General features: G+C 45.4%; 1 protein-coding gene across 6 annotated transcripts in view; it reads right to left on the bottom strand.

Annotated features, from left to right (window-relative positions):
* The window catches only part of LOC147609917 (transcription factor EMB1444-like), a 28659-nt gene extending 7988 nt beyond the window's left edge, over positions 1 to 20671 (bottom strand). The window contains exons 1-6 of one of the 6 annotated variants that reach the window (XM_086787309.1): positions 19194 to 20583; positions 18894 to 19073; positions 18649 to 18763; positions 2672 to 2713; positions 2485 to 2541; positions 294 to 389 (exon numbers count right to left, since the gene is read on the bottom strand). In XM_086787309.1, the coding sequence (XP_086643435.1) occupies positions 294 to 389; positions 2485 to 2541; positions 2672 to 2713; positions 18649 to 18763; positions 18894 to 19073; positions 19194 to 19291 (588 nt within the window). In that variant the 5' untranslated portion in view covers positions 19292 to 20583. Of the gene's footprint in view, positions 1 to 293; positions 390 to 1812; positions 2030 to 2122; positions 2284 to 2484; positions 2542 to 2671; positions 2714 to 18648; positions 18764 to 18893; positions 19074 to 19193 lie in introns of those variants that run through there. The other 5 variants (XM_086787311.1, XM_086787310.1, XM_086787312.1 and 2 more) reach the window with 5 other exon arrangements.
* Positions 20672 to 21530: the final 859 nt, after the last annotated feature.

Here is a 21530-nt window from a genome sequence, read left to right as displayed (position 1 = left end):
TGTGGAAAAGAGGGAGAAAAAAAAGAAACAAAGACTCCATCTAGCAGTTGACACGTGCTTGAATATGGTCCAAATGCATAACTAATGTCAGGTTCAATTTCAAAACCCATCAGTGTATCAAGAATAAAAATGTGTGTCAGCATCCCCTGCCCAACTGGCTATCGTACCCCATTGCCCAGAAGAGGGCTCAACTTGAACCCCAACACTTGTAGTATAATATTTTGCTCATCAAAAAAAAAGAATTTGTAGGACATAAAAATGCACAAACTTGTGAAGGTGCTAGAAAATATTACAGTATAATTGACGGCAGTTCTTCCAAGAAACATTCCCATCTTGTCAAGGTTGTTTTGTCTTGGCAAGTAAGGACATGAAAATAGAAAAGCTGCAGGCTGCATTAGATTCCGAAAAGCAAAATGCACAATTTCAGAAAATGGATGCAGGATGCCTTTAATAGCCATGCACTTGGGCACCATATGGCTGAGGATATTTGCCAACATCTATGTATGAGATGTAACAAACAAACACAACGATGTCAAAAGAGATGCAGAAAATATACAACTCGTCAGAATACAAGTAAAGAGGCTACATACCCTTATTGAATTCTTTAGTGATGGAAAATGCTAAACTGTGCAAGCTTGTGGAAGACTTTAAAAAACCAGAGGGGATGCAATATTTCTCTTTTGTGTAGCTAAACAAATGGATGCACACAGAAAGAGATTGTGGCGAAACACCAGCCCAGCAATGTTGTAATGGAAACCATGGATGAAGAAAAGTGGTGACAAGATAAAGGACTCAATCTCAGATTCATTAGGAAAAAAATACGAAGCAGACAGCATCCCATGGAAACGATCACGAAAGTGATAACAAAAACATAGGAATAAAGGAGCCATGCACTAAAATGCATGCATGTAGATAAAGATACTATGAAGGAAAGCCGCTCTTAGTCATACTCGAAGATGCAACAACCCACTTGCCAGTACTCAAGAAAAGGCCAACATTAAAGGAGAACACGACTTGCATGCACAATGATCTAGCACCAACACAAATGGAACACAAAAAAGAGGGCCAGAAACAAGTGCACGAAACACACCTAAAAAATGAATAGGTTGTTGGAAGACTGATTAGCCAATATAATTGGGCACCAACACGCAAATAGAGGTGTGTAGCCCATAAGACCCCAGATAAACAATGTGGTCAGCAACCAGAAACTTCATGAAGATTTCTGTGTGTTGTCACATTGGCCCATCAGATTCCCAAAAGAGCCCTGCTGGATGTACGGGAATGCACAAGGCACTCTATATATAGAGAAAAAACTTGTGTGAGATGGGGAGTGTGACGATTAAGTGGCATGTGGCTATGCTACATAGATCACAATTGGGGAGTATGATCTCAGTAGTGTGGAGGGATGAACATGCACGATTCATGGGGATACATATACATGCACAACCCTTCAGAGATGCATACATAGCTATATATATTTCCCCACCAGTGAGTTTCCTGTTCTACGAATATCTGGCCATACAAGAGCAGGATCCCCATATCAAGCTCTTTCCAGAGATAAAGAGGATTTTACTGGCACTGGCAGAAATGTACTGCTATTAGAGGGTTTCAATGTACGCACAGCAAGGATGCAAACAGCATTGATACTCCCAGAGCTCCACTCGAAGGACACCTTTTACAATCATTAGGTATGGGAGATGCCTACTACAAATGGGAATAGCACACAGCCTTCTCATATGGCATAAAGAATTGACCACATCCTTAGGTCCCATAGGCCACCCATATGGAGGAGGGAAGAGCATGGTTGATTACCTCGCTGGCACACCTGCATTCATCCAACAAATACCTGGCTTTCAGATCTTCCCTCCCGTGCTTAGAGCTCAGCATTTTCCGATGTCGTTCAACGAACTCTAGGTCTCTCTATTGGCACTCCATTGCATCTGTGACCTTGTATCCTCAACGCACTCATTCACATAGTTTACCTTACATTTTTTTCTAAACTCAAGAGTATGTAGTTGATCTGGGTTTTTTTATACAAGCCACTGTGCACAATGGATGTATATTAATGGACTACCATTCCTCATAGACCCTTCTGGTCTTCTTTAAGACATCAAATTCAGACCTCTGTCAATGGTGACATTTGTCCGCAATAGCATTTGTCTGTGGAACTGTAGCTACACCACCTGCTATATGCTTAATTTGATAAAGAATGGCAGCACCACTCGGCAGTCATTGGATGTTGGAAGCCCACTCTGGTCACAGATAAGCTCATGACACTGCACCAGGGTGCCTGCTAGCCTTTCCTGTATTTAAGACCCATCAACTCACTCAGAAAAACATAATGAGCACAAGCTTATCGCTTACCGTAATACAAGCACAAAAGAAAACAATCAAAGCTTTATACAAGTTTCCCTAATCCAGCAATGACAAAGTAAATAGAAATTAAAGCACAAGAGAAAGGTATCTCATTGAAACTCCCTGTACCAGATTTGTGGAACCAAGCTGCACAACACCTTGAGGAACAGCTATGACAGCAATTGTCTGTAAAACAAAGTACAAATATCAGATGATCATTTTAACACTCTACAAGACATGTCAACTGCACCCAAAAGTGTTGCTTTTCTCAGAAAAATACTAATCTGCTAAGGTAACAAAAGCTACTGATATTCACCTTAATTCCTGCTGCAAACTGATTCTGCCATCCATCTGGATACTGTAACAGCACAAAGACACAATCAGACAACATTCTGTTGGCAGGGTTTGCCTCAGCTCAAGTCCCACTCTTTTAGCCCCTTTTCTGAAACCATACTTATTTGAGGTTGCAACACCAAGAATTTAGACATTTGAAAATGTTTAAATGCCCAGAACCAATTTAGGTGTGAGTAATGAAGAGCATGGATGTATTTAGAGGTTAAAAATCAATTGTGTTAACACAAATGTCATTTAGCTTATACTTCCATCACATATCATATTATTATAAGACTAACTTTAATCTATGTTGTCTGGTTGACTTCTCCCTACCTGGAGTCGTCCTACAAATATCCATGAGTGTTGGGATGGTATCAGTCCAAACCAAAGACAATGAGTGCCTTCTTGGAAATCTTAGCCCTACTTGTGATGGAAGAACGAAATTGACCAAGATAGCCAATCCCAGGGAATCACATCATGTCAAGCTCCATGAGCCATACATGTACACCATGTCAGGCCCCACAAGCCACACATGTACTGTCATGTCAAGCTCCATATGCCATACAAACACACCATGCCAGGCTCCACCAACCATACATGTATGTCATGTTAGGCTTCATATGCCACACATTAATAGTAGAAGACAGAAGCTATGAGGAATTTTGTGACATTTCCCCCTGGCTTCTAAGCAGTTGACCGCAACTGAAAAGCTTCTAGATAGGCCTTAAGAAGCTCCGGATAATCCTCAAAATAATCATCGTCCATCCATTTTGCATCCATAGCCAAATAATTTTTAAACTTCACAAGATACCTGCGTACTAGCTTGCCACCTGCATGCTTACGCTCCTTATGAAAAACTATCTGCTCAGGTTGCAATACCTCCTCAAGTTCATCCACCTCTAGTGGATCTTCCAAAACTCGTTCCATAAGCGGTAATCCCACATATAGCCTCAGCAAGCTAACATGAAATGCGTTATGTATTTTCTAGTGATCGGGCAATACCAATCTATAAGCCACTTCATTTATCTTTTGCAAGATTTGGAATGGCCCATAATACTTGTTCGAAAGCTTAGGAAACCAGCCTTCTTTACCTGGCCGCTTGAGAAGACGTGCTTTCTCAATCTTAAGTAACACCCAATCACCTGTAATATGCGGAAGCTTCAGAGAAAGATCGGTAACTTCAAAACTCAGAATTCATCACTCTTTTCGCAACGGAAATTAATGCACAAACTTGAATGGAGATGTGCAAAAAATAGAGAGAGAAGGAGGAGATGGAGAGGACACAGTATTGGGTCCCAATTACCCTCTGTAGGGCCCCCACCACGAATGGTGTATTTGCTTTATTAGAATGATGTAAATCTGAAAACAAATACATAATTCTTGACCTTTCTTGGCTGGAAAATCCCTGCCCTTGACCTTCAGAAGTCCACCCCTTTGCTTAGCAATCTACTTGGCTTGTCTAGCCCTTGATTGGCTTGAGCTCTTGGTGAATACTAAGACAAATGATGGGATTGTGGACCTCTCCTATTTATACTACTCTTCAACAGCAGTCGGCCAGTATATGAGCAGGCGGCCAGCAGACAAATCCCACGACTGAGTAAATTCAGCATTAAATGCTCCAAAAATCCTAATAAATGCTGCGTAAATTCCCTAGCTGGGGAGGCACGCGCTTGCTTCTAGAAGGCTGGGTATAGCCTTTGCCCACAATCCATGGGCTGGGCAGCTTGTATGGGCTGCCCCATACTTGCCCTACAGCCCTATGAAGGCTGTAACCTCCTGAAAATAGCCTTATTCTTGCCTTAGGACTGTCCTACAGCCCTTCAATGGCTGGTGGGTCCAGCCTGGGCCTTACTGGCCCACATGGGGATGGTTTCACACCATTCCCATGCCCATACTAAGCTCCAGGGTGGCCCTATGGCCTCGCCCCTTGTCCTAAACATAATCTACTCAGTGATCTGGCATCCGGTACCATACCAGATACACAGAACCATTAACATCATTCTAGAGGGAGACTCTCAGCGCAGACTGGCACTGTTTCATGTGCAGGTCAGTGCACATTTGACCTTGGACTCATGTGCAGGACAATGCACACCTGACCTCGGACGACTGAGATGGATCCCTGGCTGACTCGTCCCAGGCTGGGCTCACATGGGACCAGTTCACCATCCCAAGTCCTGCACCTTCTGTACTACAGAAATGTCTACGTGGCATCCAAGTGCGGGATGCACGTGACATCCCCTTCTGCTTAACTTGACGGAAGCTGCATAGCCTCCAAATAATCCGTCAATAACGCCGGATAGTCTTCGAAGAACTCTTTGTCGAGCCATACCGCTTCATGGGTTCCTCGGTCCTGAAACTTCGTGAGGAACTGTCGTAGTCTTCGGCCTGAGCCAAGCTTGAAACGGTGCAGAAGGATCTATTCTGGAACCATTACTTCTGCTTCATCCACAATGTCTGGTTCCGCTTTGTCTTTGACCTCTGAAGAGGGTGTACCTACATATGGCTTTAACCAACTGACATGAAATACATCGTGCATAGTCCGACTCGGAGGTAGCTTTAACTGCATAGACACCTCATTAATCTTTTTCCGGATGGGAAAAGGTCCGAAGCTCCTGAGAGTCAACTTTGAGCATTGCTTACCCACCTGCTTCAATCTTTGCTTCATAATCCGAAGATACACCCAATCTCCTTCCGAAAACTTCATATCCCTTCGGTCTTTATTGGCCTGTCGAGTGTAGGCCTCTTGCGCTTTAGCCAATCTGTCCTTTACTGACTCTAAAATCTCCTGGTAAGACTCCGTCACTCTGTTCGCCTCCGGTACTGAAGACGAAGTCCTGGTTAACAACGACTGGAAAGGTCTTCCAAACGCTGCCTCATATGGAGTCCTGCCAATAGCTGAAGAAAAAAAGTCATTCAAAACAGCTTGAACTAATGGCAAAAACGATTCCCACTTACCTTGCTGATCGTGGACATAACACTTCAGCACATCAAAGGCCAACTGGTTGTATATCTCTGTCTGGCCATCTGTCTGTGGGTGGAATGCACTGGAAAAATTCAACTTAGTACCAAAATTATCAAACAATGCCCTCCAAAAATGACTAGTAAACTTGGCATCTCGGTCTGACACTATGGTTCTAGGAATCCCGCCAATCGGGTACCAATGCCGAATGAATAGCTGGGCAACATCCTCGGCGGTCACATTAGCCCTGCAAGGAATAAGCATAACAAATTTGCTAAACCTATCAACAATAGTTAAGCACTGCGTATTACGCTTACTCGGACTGGGAGGCAGATTTGTGACAAAGTCCATCGAAAAGGACCCTCAGGAATTGAAAAGGGCTGTAACAACCCTATCTTCTTTCCACAAGGAGCTTTCACCTTTTGACAAATGTCACAGCGTTGTACATATGTAAACACATCACGCCTCATCTTTGGCCAATAGTATTGTCGTTCTAATTTCTCCAGAGTCGAATTCATGCCCCTGTGACCACCTGTAATGGCGTCATGGGCATCATGGAGAAGAGCTGCCCGGACTGACTTCATGACACATAGTCGGCCTTTGTAAAAAAGCCAACCATCATGTATCAGAAAATGGCATGGTCCTGTGGCATCCAATGCCTGTTCCCAGTGAGTACCGAATTCCTCGGAATCCGCGTACGTGTGCTTCATGTCCTCTAGTCCTGTACCAACAAGGTCAAGTCTAGTTGTTTGAATTGTAGACACTTGTCCCTTCCTGCTCAAAGCATCGGCCACTGGATTGGCCTTTCCTGGAAGGTACTCAATCATACCACCGAACTGCTGGAATATCCGACTCCAACGGTGTTGTCGATCACTCCACTGTGCACTTGGCATTGTCTGGATCCAGTGTAATGCCTGATGGTCAGTGCAAACCTCGAAGTCACGGCCATACAGGAAATGTTTCCAATGTTTCAAGGCTTGTATAACTGCTAGGAGTTCACGATCATAGACTGAGTAGTTCTTTTCGGCAGGCAGTAACTTACGAGACATGTAAGCTACTGGATGACCATTCTGTTGCAATACACCTCCAATTGCGATGTTACTCGCATCGGTGATCACTTGAAATGGTTCGTCCCACCAGGCAAGGGCTAAACAAGGCGCTTCTGATAAAGCCACCTTGAGGTTCTGGAATGCCTCCAACGCTCGTGGAGTCATTCGAATCTTTTGCCTTCTTGTTTTCACTCCCTTTAGCAGATCGGTGAGATCTACCGAGAGATCAGAAAACTGTCGATGTGGGTAGAATATGCCTGGCATATACCCACAAATGATCTAATGTCATAAGCTGTCTGAGGTACTTCCCAGTTAACGATCTCAGCCACTTTAGCCGGATCAAGTCGAATGCCTTCAGCACTGATTATATATCCCAAGTAATGCACCTGGAACAGATAAAATTCTGACTTCTTTTCATTGACGTAGAGCTCGTTGCTTTCCAACAACTTAAGGACTTTCTCCACATCAATGTCATGCTGCTCAACTGTAGCTGAAAATATTAGTATGTCGTCCAGAAATATGAACACACACTCTCCAATCAACTCCCGGAAAACACGCATCATCATGCGGTTAAATGTAGCTGGGACGTTCGTCAAACCAAATGGCATGACCACAAATTCATAGTGGGCCCGTTCTGTACGGAAGGCTGTCTTGGGGATGTTCCCCTCTACAATCCGTACTTGGTGGTACCCACTCTTTAAATCCAGTTTTGAGAACACCTTTGCTCCGTTCACCCTCTCGAGAATATAGTCAATTCGAGGCATCGGGAATCTGCTCTTGATAGTTAGCTTGTTGAGTGCACGATAATCGACACACCAACGGGAAGACCCATCCTTTTTCTTGACAAATAAGATCGGTGCTGCAAATGGCGACACGCTGGGGCGGATGAAGCCAGCTTGCAACAATTCTTGGAGTTGGCGGTCCAACTCCAATTCCATTGCCTTAGAAAGGCGATACGGAAACTTGCTCGGGGGTTCGGAGCCTGAAAGGAGGTCAATCCTGTGATCCTCCGGTCTGGACGGGGGGAGCTGGGGAGGGAGGCTGTCCCGAAGAAAAATCTTCTGGAACTTTTCATGGAGAACCGAGTACTTCTCGGAAGCACTGGCCACCGTCTGGGCTGTCTGGATGTAAATCATCGCACACTGTGCGCCTTTCTTGACTGCTCGCTTAGCCTGCAAGTGGCTTATGAGCGGAAAGTTCGGAATACCTGGCTCACACTTAATGATCACCGGGGTGTTTGACGCATTCCGATTGATCAGGAACGTATGCTTGTCCCACTTGACATCAGGAAGAAACTTGTGAAACCACTGGATACCCAAAATTATGTCTGCTCCTACAAGAGGGGCAACCATAAAGTCACACACAAACTCTATGCCCTGACTCACTAACTTAGCACCTAGAGCTTTATACTTGACGCTCGTTGTCATACCTGTGCTAAAACCCTCAACCTGTTTGTCCACCGAAGTCAGCTCGAAACGGGCACGCCTAGCGACCTGTTCTGTGACCACATCCTCCGTGCTGCCGCTGTCAAACAAGACAATGACTCTCTGGCCACCTATGTAGCCAAAGGACTTGAGCAATTCGTTGCACTCATACTCCTGGTCATGGGCGCCCTTCTGCTTATCTTCGAGCTCCCGGCTAATAATTGCTCCAACTGAAGCACCGGGGTTTGAAGAACTAGGGTTAGCCGCTGGGGTCTGTGTGGGAGCTGAGCTCACCACGGAAGCTGTGGAGGCAGCGGCGGCCTTTGGAGGCTTCTTCGGACAATCGCGAGAAGTATGTCCTTTTGTATGACAAAAGAAACATCTACCCTCCTTCTTGTTGAAAGCTCCTCAGCACTCAACTTGCCACCTGTCTTGCCTGCCTCCGCTTTCTGGTCTGGAGTAAGCTTAGACGCATTGTTCGAGTTCTTGGAGCCAGAGGCTCCCGGGCTCTATCCTCGGGAAGACCCCGTCTGGTTCTGGCTTTTGCCCCTCGAGGCGTTAGCCCTAGGAGAAGCCGGCTGGGAAATCTTGGGCTTGCCACCATTGTGTTTCATTTCTGCACTCTGCGCAAGCGAGAGTGCGTCCCCCAAGGTGGTTGGCCTAAACATAAGCACCTCCCATTGGATTTGCGTGTCCAGGCCATACAAAAACTACCCTTTCTTGTCCGTATCAGATAAGCCTAATTGCAGACACAAGGTCGAAATTTTATTGGCAAACTGAAGGACTGGTTGCGCGTTCTGACGCGCTCCCCTGAACTCGTCTTCGAGTCGCTCAAGGTAGTGGGGCGGTAGAAACCGCTGCTTAAGGTCGCGGGCGAACTCGTCCCACACATAAGCTGCCATACCTGCTCTGGTGTGGGCATGAGCCCACTGAGTCCACCAAGGAATGGCCTCCCCTTCCAAGTACCAACTGGCTAAGATCACTCTGTCAGTATCTGTTTTCCTCACTGCGGCAAAGTAAGCTTCAAATTGATGTAACCATGAATAAAGAGTTGTGGGATCGAGTTTACCATTATACTTACTGAAATTCATTTTCTCGGGAAAATGATTCGAGGGCGTATCCGGTGTCAATCTGGCGTCCAAAGTTCTAAGGTAACGCTCATGTTCCACGCGTCGCATGGCGTCGTCTTCTCGTTGTCGGATCTCCAATGCACGCATTTGCAACTCAAGCAAGGAGCTTGGCTGCGGCTGTGACCCCGCGAGAGGGTCCCTGTCGGCCAGCTACTACTGAGTCATCCTGCCATCATAGGGCAGGCACCCAAACCATGGAAAAATAGGAAAAAATGGGGAAAAAATATGGAATGGGAAAAAATGAGAAAACACCTAATACGGGCGAGCACACCCACAACAGAGGCCCTGGTGTATATGTATAGACAGGAGATGACTTCTAACACGAAGATCTCTATTCCCACAATAGATTTGGGCATGCCATGATGTTTGAAAATCTGAGCCAAAAACAACTTTGCCATGTGCTCTCGCTTGATGGTTTTCCTCACAGGAATAAAATGTGCCTGTTTGCTAAAAGAATCAATGATAGTCCATATTGCATCATTACCATGTGCCGATCTCGGCAAATCCATAATGAAATCCATAGCAATGCTTTCCCGTGGTTCGTGTAGAATGGGTAAGGGCTGAAGCAAACTGGGTGTCTTGTGCCTGTCAAACTTGACTTTCTAACACACTAAGCACTCACAAACATAAGCTTCAATACCCCTGCGTAAAGCTGGCCAAAAGAAATATCTTTCCAAAGCTTGCGTAGTAGCCAGAATACCACGATGACCTGCATATGGAGAAGCAAGACACTCTTCCATAACCTTTTGGCACAATTCTTGGATCACACAAATACGGTTTTGCATTATCAGAAAACCATCTCGAATCGAGTAAGATGGGACAACAATACCATCATTCAAATCAGCCCAAATAAGCTGAAAATCTGTGTCCAAAGAGTACATATCCCGCATCCCTGACAAGACTTGATGATGGGCGATAGTCATTGTATGCACTTGAGGCCTACGTGACAACGCATCCACCACTTGCCTGAAGTATACAAAATCTGAAAAGGAAACATGGACAAGGAATTTGCCCACCTTAGATGCTTTTCTGAGAGTTTAGGCTGTGTGAGAAAGTGCCGTAAACTCTAATGATCTGTTTTAACCATAAATTCAACCCCCAAAAGATAGTGCTATATTTGTAGGGCATGAATAACAGCCAACAACTCTTTCTCATAAACCTACAAATACAATTCTGCATGTTGCAGGCGGTGGCTTTCAAAAGCCACTGCATGTCCCTCTTGATTCAGAAAAGCCCCCAAACAATCTCCACATGCATCACACTCGACCACAAAAGATCTATGCAAGTCTGGAATAATAAGAACAGGCCCTGAGATGATGGCATCCTTCAACTTTTGGAAAGTTGTCCTTTTTGAATCGGTCCAATGGAATGCAACTTTTTTCTTCGTTAAGTCATGCAACGGAGAAGCCAAGAAAGCAAAGTGTCGAATAAATCGACGATAGTAAGAACATAAATCAATGAAGCTCCTGACTTGATGAACATTTTGAAGCTCTGGTGTCAAATCCCCACCGGATCTCCTCGTGATCGTTCCTGGTACGAGACTCGAATCCTGCAAACAAACGAATAAACAACAAGGGGGACTCACCTCCCAACCATGACAACCGTGGGCAAGCCCACAGTCTTGGCTGTCCCCACCGAGCCACGAGCTGAGCTAACTAGGTTGACGTACCGACCAATCTCCTCCTCGCGACGTCTCATACCGCCACGAAGCTACCCTCCTGCGCCTCGAGATTGCTGCCGGCCTCCGCTGCGTAAAGCAGGTGCACGTCTGCACTAGATCCAGGCTCCAAGACCATAGAGCTCTCACAAACTCGCGAGACTCTCTATATCCCAATAACTAACCTTGGCCACCCTTTTATAGACTCTTGGCCGGTCATCGAGCGTCCACACTTGGGCGCCCGCCCGTCCATACTTGGGTGCCCGCCCGTTAGTCTATCCCTAACTCAGCTCGTCAATCAGCCTGCCTAGCTCCAAGCTTCCCCAAACCTCGAAGCTAGTCTTGTGTGCGTATAGCACACGGTAGATACACACTGTGCACATGACATACTCCCCTTCCTCTAAGAGCTCACTCCTGAGCTCACTAAAAAGTCAGGGTAATCTCTCTGAAGAGTAGTCAATGTCTCCCATGTAGCGTCCTCCTCAACACGATCCTTCCACTTGATCTTGTATTCCGTGATAAGCGTATTACGTAATCTTCTTTCACAAAATCCAAGAATCTTTTCAGGTTCGTGCGGAACAAATGTCATGTCCTCGACATCTATAATTTCTTGAGGAGTCACTAACTGATCTGTTCCAAGCTTTCATCTGCAAGTCCCTAAACTTCTGGAGGTAGACCTCATAAGTGAGGAGCTGCAAGGTCATGGTCAAAGCTGAAAACCGGGCAACATCATAATCATCCTCTTTCTTGAGGAATTCCTTCGTGAAGACGTCTTCGAATTGTGCCTAAGTTGTTGGCTTAGGGTTGAGTACCTTCCACCAAAGCAAAGCTTTGCCTGAGAGAAAACCTGCTGCTAACTGGATCTTTTTTCCATCATCATATGGATGAAACTGAAAGTGAACTTGCCACTTATGTAGTCAAGTGTCCACGATCTCCTTGGTGCGCTGCTTTTGCTCGCCCCCGAACGGTTCCGGAGTAATGTTGGGGCCTAAAGCAGAAGCCAAGGTATCCATACCCGATAGAGTAGAGAGAGTAGTGGTCAAAAGAGCGATGGAGTTCTGCAAAGCTTGCATCTAGGCTGCGATTTGTGCCTGACGTTCCGACGAGGAAGCTTCGAGAGCTACTTTGAACTCTTGGAAATCTGATTTTGACACATAATCGTCAAAAAGATCGGCATCGGTATCTTCCGTAGCCGGCAAGCCTTCACGTTCAACAAGGGGCTCCAACTCTGATTCTTGGGTCGACATCGTGAAGAGGGTAAGTGGAGAGAAAATTCGATCTTTGCACAATAAAAGTGCGAGTGAACTTGAGAGCTTGAGAGCTTGAAAACTTGAGAGATGTGTGGCAAGAAGCCCACTTAAGAGGTTTATATAGCTAGCTCCAAAAGCTTCTTGAGCTTTTTGCTTTTGTGTTTTTATATATATATATATATATATATTCTACTTTCTTTTAAAAAAAATAAAACACCTTTAACCTTGGAGAGGGGGGTTTTTTAACTTTTTAAAAAAAAATAAACTAAAAAAAACGAAAGCCCAAAACGGCGAGTGCTTTCCTTGTTTTTTTTTTCTCTTCCCTGCTGGATTAATGCGCCAACTGCCTGCTGTCGTCACCTGCGCTGCTGCTTTCGCACGCCAGCCTGCCGGCGCCACCTTTACTCAGGTGACCAGGGCTGCCTGCGCTGGCCTACGCAGGCCTGGCCGCCTGGTTACGTAGGCCTAGTCGCCTGCATATATAGCCTTAGGCGCCCGCCAACAGGGCTGCCTTCGTACGCTTGGCCGGCTGCCAGCCTTACCGCCTGCATAGGCACGACTACAAAGCGCCTGCTCACCAGCCTCGCCCAGTTCGACCAGCATGCCACAACCGCCTCTCGTACTTTCTCTCCTCTCGTTGCAAAAGCAACGTGCTTTTTTTTTCTGTTTTCTCTCTCTGCAGTTCGTGCGACTGCACAAACATCATTCCTCCTTCTTTGCAAAGCAAACCGACCCTACTTAGACTACCATCCCCATCAACATGGGTTTCTTTGATGAAAAAAAACACATACTGAATCTGAAAACAACAGTATGCACAGAAAAAACAGCAAGCTTTTGAACACATACCTTTCTTCGACCTCATCTTCTCTACCTACCGACTTGCTAGTTCACGAGGTATGCTCTAATACCACTGTCAAATCCCCACCGGATCTCCTCGTGATCGTTCTTGGTACGAGACTCGAATCCTGCAAACAAACGAATAAACAACAAGGGGGTGCAGGCCTGACTCACCTCCCAACCATGACAGCCGTGGGCAAGCCCACAGTCTTCGCTGTCCCCACCGAGCCACGAGCTGAGCTAACTAGGTTGACGTACCGACCAATCTCCTCCTCGCGACGTCCCATACCGCCACGAAGCTACCCTCACGGGCCTCGAGATTGCTGCCGGCCTCGGCTGCGTAAAGCATGTGCACGTCTGCACTAGATCCAGGCTCCAAGACCATAGAGCTCTCACAAACTCGCGAGACTCTCTATATCCCAATAACTAACCTTGGCCACCCTTTTATAGGCTCTTGGCCGGTCATCGGGCGTCCACACTTGGGTCCCCGCCCGTTAGTCTATCCCTAACTCAGCTCGTCAATCAGCCTGCCTAGCTCCAAGCTTCCCCAAACCTTGAAGCTAGTCTTGCGTGCATATAGCACACGGTAGATATTACCCCCCGGCTTCTTTTCCGAGCCCCCTTCTACATCCTTGGACTCATTGGGCATAAACTTGGGTGGCTGTCCACCCTTTTTCTCCTCATTTCCAGCTCTGAATTTTCCCTTATATGAGCTGAATTCTTGTCTTTTTGATGCTCCCTTGCCATGTAGCTCCTCACAAATAGTAGCCAAATATATGAGCTTCTGTAAAGTGTTGTGGGGATACACTACAAGGCTCTTCTGAATGATTCTTTGCAGTCCTGACTCAAACTTTCTTCTCTTCTCGTCTTCACTAATCGTCATGAAAGGTGTGACCTTGAGAAGAATCCGCCAAAACTTTGAGACATAAGAGGAAACGGACTCACCTTCATCCTGTGTTAGCCAATCCCATTCCTTTCATACATCCTTTTCGAAGTGAGGAGGAAGGAACTGATCATAGAATTGCTCTTTGAAAGCACTCCATGTACGAGCAGCTGTCCTATCCAAGAGCTTTGCCATTCACCAATCACTTGCAGTCTCTTTAAGATGCATACCCACATGCCTGAGCATAGATTTCTCGGTGAAGTCCTCAGTGCAAAAGGCTATTTCGAATTGCCTTGGTGGTATCCAACTTTCCATTATAGCTCTCAAATTTGATGTCCTTGTCCCCTGACTTGAACTCTTTGGCCTTCTCACCTCAGTTGCATGGGCTGCATGCCCCCCCATAACATCTGTCCGGGCGGCATGTCCACTTCCATCACTTGCTCGGGCTGCATGCCCACACTGGTGTGGGCTGCATGCCCTCTCACAACATCATCATAATTCCCTTCACGGGATAACCTACGAGGTTGCCATGTGAAGACCCACTTGCCCTCATCATCGAAAACATCATCGCCACGGCTTTTCAAATAAGCAACAACCAACTCTCGAGGTTTGTCAATAATAAATATATATATTAGATGAATCCAGGAACATGTGTTAGACAATTGCATCAAAAGTGACCACATCAATCTTAACCTAAGACTTTGACTCAATAACCCACTGTACATCCGGGTTCCTTTGCAAAGCACGGAGCTCTTCAAGATCATTCATCAAAGCATCAAGATCCCGTTGATCCTCAGCCCTAGCAGACAACGGTGGATCATTATCTACCAAAGCCCCAACATGGTCCTATCTCTATCCTCTTCCCGCATGCGGCGAATACGGGTGATAGAGTCATGATTTGATTGGCTGGTCATAATGTATCTACTAGATTTTCAGAAAGAAAAGAATTTTCGTGCCCCCAGAATCGCTCTCTACCAGCTTCCCAAGTATGATACTGAATAGACTACAAGGGTGCAACAGTGACAAAGTCCTTCCACATGCTCACTGCCGCTTAAACCAAAAGTAACCTCTTTCGAGGCACGACAGTAAGACGAGGGCTACCTCAAAATCCCAACCTTCTCTCACGGATAATGACTCCTTCCAGCCATATCCAGTATCATAAAAGGCACAAGATTTGTAGAAAGCCAAGGTCTGATACCGATGTAAAAATGGTATTCCCAAATCTTGTCCAGTGCCCATCTATTGGGCGCCACATGTATTAAATTGGTCCTGCCCAATGTGAATAACTTATAAGTTGTCCGGTCACTTATTAGTGAGTGTGGAAGGTCATCATAGGGCTGAAGTTGACGTTTTCACTCAACCATATCTTTTGTACTTGAAGGACAGTTGTAACACTTATTTCTTGTATATAATACATATCAATAGTTTAGGACTCTTATGTATGATTTTGCTGCACTTTTTTCTGTCTATGAAAATCCTAGCAAATAGGCAAGTGTTCTACAATTGCTATTAGGGCCTAGTGAACGTGCAAATTTGTCCTTTTATAGCACTTGTGTGCGTTGAGAGCCCCTGGTTCCAAGAGTGCACAAGTCTGGGTTTGGGAAAAGTAATTGGGGCTCCCCTTATTCTACCCCCCCCTTCTCAGTGCGAAGGGTTGCAACCGTCACCATTACTTTTTATCCCAGGTTTTGTGTCACAAAATTCCTCACAGATCCTGTTTTCTACTGTTCATGTGTGGCATATGGAGCTTGACATGACATACATGTATGGCTGGTGGAGCTTGACATGGTGTGTCTGAATGGCATATGGAGCCTGACATGACAGTACATGTATGGCTAATGGAGCCTGACATGATAGTACATGTGTGGCTTGTGGGGCTTGACATGGTGTACATGTATGGCTCATGGAGCTTGACATGATGTGATTCCTTGGGACTGGCTATCCTGGTGATTTTCTGTATTTATGTTTTGGGAAGGTCCGAAAGGATCATGAATCCCTGGACATTTTACCTAATACAACTGAGTAGATGGGTGTTCTTCCAGTCTAGCTGCACTCATGTGTACATGACTTTGATTTTATATTTGGATGACTTGTTTTGTTTGCCTGGACAATGCCTGAGATTACTGCTTGTGTTGTCCATGGGCCGGGGACGCTTGGGCACCTTGTGGACATGTATGTGCACACCTGTTTGGGACTGACAGGTGGTCTACATGTGTTTTGTAGGTGGTAAGTGTCCCCAAAAACCCAATTTACAGCTTTATGATTCACATACTAATAGTTATGGTTGTAGGACCAATGGACATTGCTTTTTATTTACATGAGAATGTCTCGCTAATGGAGTCTATTAATTTGTGCACTCACAAATTTGTTTATGGGTTTTGCAAGGGATAAATATTATCCTCAATCTTACTATTTTATGTATGTTTCTAACCTTTTTTTCGAGGTGCACAATTAATAAAGCTAAAAAGGGATAAATATTATCCTCAATCTTACTATTTTATGTATGTTTCTCTCCTTTTTTTTGAGGTGCACAATTAATAAAGCTAAAAGCACACTTGAATAGTTTAATGTTGGAAAAGTAACGTGAAGCATAAATAAGGGCAGATTGTTGAGAAGAGGGCATCGACTTGGTTGAGCACTGATCTCCCAAGGACCCTAGATCACCTGCGATAAACCCAGGGCACAGAGGAGCACCTGTACAACAGGCTCTATGGCAGCAGTAGCAGCCATCAGCACCAGACCATACAGACAGCAAGCAGTGAAAGGGACTGTATGGCATCTGTGCATCCTGCTGCACAGCAGCCAACTGTACAACCAGTAGCATAGAGAAGATACAGCCTGCTGACAGAGCCACCACATCACTTGTTCGAACGCTGCAGACCCAGCCAGCCAAATTGATTGTACGGACTGCCGGCATCATTAAAGGTTCTTATTGAATAGATCAGGCTGAAGAGGCACTGCTTGGGCTATGGTAAAAGCAAGGCTATGAAGGTCTATGGGGAAAGAAAGGTTACAAAGGTTTTTGTAACATGCGGAAGCTTCGGAGAAGTATCGGTAACTTCAATGCTCAGAAATCAGCACTCTTTTCGCGACGGAATTAACGCACAAACTGAATGAAGATGTGCAGAAAATAGAGAGAGAGAGAGAGAGAGAGAGAGAGAGAGGACACAGTATTGGGTCCCAAATACCCTCTGTAGGGCCCCCACCACGGATGGTGTATTTGCTTCATTAGAGTGAAGTGAATCTGAAAGAAAATACAGAAATCCTTGACCTTTCTTGGCTAGGAATTCCCTACCCTTGACCTACAGTCCTTCACCCCTTTGCTTAGCACCTTCTTGGCTTGTCTAGCCCCTTTATGCTTGAGCTCTTGGTGAGAAATGAGATGAACAGTTGGGATTATGGACTCTCCTATTTATACTACTCCACCTAGAGGAGTCGGCCAGCTGAAGTCCAGGCGGCCAGCATTAAATGTCCCACGATTGAGTTTTTCAACATTTAATGCTGAAAAAAAGCGCACAAATTGCTGCGCATTTTTCCCTAAATGGCTGGGCATTATGCGCATGCTTCTACATGGCTGGACAATTCTTTTGCAAACATCTTGAGGGCTGGGCAGCCTGTATGGGCTGCCCCATACCTGCCCTACAGCCATACAAAGGCTGCATCTCCTGCATGTCTGCCTTTAGACTGCCCCTAGGGCCCCTCCATGGCTGGTGGGTTCAGCCAATGCCTTCCTGGCCCTCATGGGGGTGGTTTCACACCATCCCCATGCCCACACAAAGACCCAGGGTAGCCCTATGGGCTGGCCCCTTGTTCTAAACGCAAACCCTAACTAACTACTTAGTGATCTGGCATCCGGTACCATACCAGATACACAGAATCACTCAAAGGGAGACTCACAACGCGGACTGGCACTGTTTCATGTGCAGGACAATGCACACCTGACCTTAGACTCCTGTGCACAGGACAATGCACACCTGACCTCGGACAGCTGAGATGGATCCCTGGCTGACTCGTCCCGGATTGGGCTCACATGGGACCAGTTCACCATCCCAGGTCCTGCACCTTCTGTATAGATATGTCTACGTGGCATCCAAGTGCGGGATGCACGTGACAGTTTTTGTGGAATTGTGGGTGGGAGGTGCTGTTCATGACTACAGCCTGCAGGATAGGCAAAGTTACGAAGGATTCAACATCGACTTCAAGTTCTTCGCTATAGTTGTCTTCTTGTTGGTTACCTGGAAATTTCGGACCTCCAAGTAATGTGTTTACTGAGTGTTCGTGGAACTTTGTAACAGAAATTCCCTTTTTAAATTAGAGAATCCAGGAAGGGGGGAGCCAGCCCATCTTCAGCCGTAGTGTGGAGTACAGAGCACGACCTACCACAATCTGCATCCATTCTCTATTTGCATCATGTAAAGATTTCTTAATTAAGTGAAATTTAAGGTCTTGTGAACGACCTCCGTTACACTAACGAAAGTCCACAACGGTCCCTGTAAAATTCATTCTTAACTTCCCATATTCGTAACAACCCTGGGAAGCGTGCCTGACCAAAGAGTGTTACAGCTAACTTGGTTTAAGCATGCACCACCAGGAGGATCACAAGGCCATACACCTTTGGGACCTTTTCTTTTTAAAAGCTAAGTCGTGTTAAGCATGCCAGCTAACTCGTAGTTTTTTTCAGCTTAATGAGGAAGAAAGGCACAAGATACAATGTTGAACACTCAAGAAAAGTAAAAGTTATACTCATAATGCAGAAAACCCTTGCAGCTACCTTTCCAGCCACAGATTGGTTATTCAAAATGCCTCCAGCTGCAGCTTCCATGCAATTCTCTTCATCATGAAAAACCCACTGATGTTTGCCAGTAAAGGCCACTCTTCCAATTACACTAGATCCAGACAGAAAATGAATTTAGAAATGAACATCTTGGTGATAAACCATACAAAGCTGCAGGTCATTTGGATGAGCATTTCAAGCATAGCAAGTGACCCCATGAGAACCTGGAAGACGGAGCTCACCCCTCACCCATGGAATACACATAATACGACATTTTAGCAACAGCAATACCAATCTGCCCCTCCAGATCTCTAGAGCCTCCTTGATGAAGAGGGTTGCCCCCAGTTTTAAAGGAGCCGTCACCTTGACTGGTACAAGAATTGGCAGAAGAATCATAATAACCATCTTCCCATGTAAGCATCCTGTGCGCACTTCATATTGTCAGTCAAGTTCAAGCCCAAAGTCTGGAAAAAGGTAGAAAATGTAGCGAGAGTGCAATTCTGGTGCCTGCGTGATTTGAACAGAGAAGAGGTAGAGATTACATTCGGCTCCTGCGGTTCAGTTTCCAGAAAACAGCATAGCACCAGCCAGTCTTCGAACAAAGGCTCTTCAAAGTCTGCTCCAAATGCATCATTGCCATCACGGCAATTTAATTAAGTACAATTCTCTTGGCAATTCGACCTGCTTAAGAACTGTAGCCTGCTTGTTCTCTCCTTCTTTGCTTAAGAACTGTAGCCTGCTTGTTCTCTCCTTCGCATGAACCCCGTCCAGCAAGCCTGCAACCTAAACCTGTTTTTCTTCTCCAATAGGGAGTGGAAAGAGGGCTTCCCATGCTAAGTTGTGTTGGCATTCCTCACCAGATGCAGTGAGGTAGCCCGATCAAATTCTACTCTGTGTATGAATTAAGCTTTGGCCTCAATGAAACCCCAACTTGAGTGTGAAGTAACCCTGAGTTAATGAAGCCCGTTTTCTGTGTAAAACCCTGGCTTGAATGTCATGAAAACTAGCCTAATGAAACCCTGGCCCCCTGGATTGAGTATGATGGAAACTTGACTGAATGAGTGTAATGAGACCTGGTAAAAACCCTAGCCTAGGTGTAATGAAACCCTAGCCTGAGTGTGATAGAAAAAAAACCCTGGCCTGATGGCAATGAGATCTAAATGCAATAAATTGAATGAAACCCTGGCTTGCCCTGCTTGAAAATATAACTGAGCCTTTGCATGAGTGAAAAAGGGGCTCTGGACTGAGTGAAACCCTTGAAACTACATTTCTGTGACCTTGGGACATGAAATGAAACCCTAGAATGGGCAACACATGTCTGTGTAGCATGGCTTGGGAGAACACCACGAGTAAAAGAACGGCCAACCTGAATGAAACCCTAGATATGGCATCACATGTTCCGTCATCGCACATCCAGAAGGAGACTGAATACTCTAGAATATCAAATCGTCTGTGCATGATTCTGCCATGGTGCTGACAGCATCGATCCGGTCAAAAACGAATGGAGAGATGTCACGGGAGATGAGCAGCAAAAGCGTCCACAGGGTAAAGATCAGCCCAAGGCGGAGAGCGTCTCTCTCTCACACACACACACACACACCCTCACACACACAGAGAGATCAATCGAAAATATACACATCGATCAATCGAGCATACTCTCTCTCTCGCTCTCTCTAACACACACACACACACACACACAGGTCAACCGAGCATACAATCTCTCTCTCTAGCGCGCGCTCTCTCTCACACACTCACACACACACGGGGCTCTCAATCAAGCATACAGTGCTGACCCTGCTGCTCCCGTTGGGCTTACCTCAAAGGGTAACTGGCTTTTGTTGTTGGGCTTACCTCAAAAGGCAATAGCTTGATAAGCTTTTTTTTAACCCATGAAGAAAAGCTCTCTTGTTTTTTTGTGTGCTCCTAAACTTTGCTTTAAGTCAACGCTACTATCCGTATAAAATGTAGGCTTTTCGTCAAGGCATGTAATATCATGCCTTTGCCATTGTGCACAAGTACAACATTTGAATGCAGGCCGCCCAATCTTAATTGCCGCCGAATTTTGCAAAATTACTACAAGCCAATCAAGATCTGCATGTAAGCCCCTCAGCACTATACCACACCTGTCAGTCGGGATCAATGGCTGCCAAATCTTAACTGCCGCCGAATTTTGCAAAATTACTACAAGCCAATCAAGATCTGCATGTAAGCCCCTCAGCACTATACCACACCTGTCAGTCGGGATCAATGGCTGCCAAATCGCCCGCAGTGCAGCCATTTTTGTGCATCATAAACTTGGAAAAAAAAAAGTAAACTAGCGATGGCCGTCTGCCACCATCATTTTCTGGAGTCTCTAGTTTACTTTTTACTTTTTTCCTAGTTTACTTAGAAGTTTACTTAGAAGTTGGACCCGAAACTTTTCTAAGTCCAAAGTCTTAAAAACCAAAAAGTTTACTTTTGGTTGACGAAGCTAGGGATCAAACGCATGATCTCTAGCTTCAAGAGCTAAGCTCTAACCAATACACTATTACTACCACATTATCAAATCACTTTTTTTTTCAAATCCTAGTTGAAATCCCCCAACAGAACCGTACGTGCAAGTCTCCCCTCTTATGGCTCGCACATTTCTTTCGAGTGGGAGCGGCCCAGCATTCATTCATTGGTTTACCCTCTCCTCCCTAGTTTCTTTCCTAGGTGTACCATCTCCCTAGTGTATTTTCCCTAGTTTATCCTCGCCTCCTAATTTACTTGCATGCAAGGCCTAGAAATCTTAGTTTACTTTATCGTCGAAAAAGAGATGTATGAAAAATTTATTAGCCACTCTTAGTTTACTTTTAGATCTACTTGCTTTAAAATGGTGGCAAGATGCAATTCTCTCC

This window comes from Cibotium barometz, chromosome 50 (genome assembly GCF_041138505.1).
Source record: "Cibotium barometz isolate CiBa-2024 chromosome 50, ASM4113850v1, whole genome shotgun sequence".
In the NCBI taxonomy this organism is placed as follows: domain Eukaryota; kingdom Viridiplantae; phylum Streptophyta; class Polypodiopsida; order Cyatheales; family Cibotiaceae; genus Cibotium; species Cibotium barometz.
Note: the sequence above shows the minus strand (reverse complement) of the source record. Positions and strands in the feature narration are given on the sequence as shown.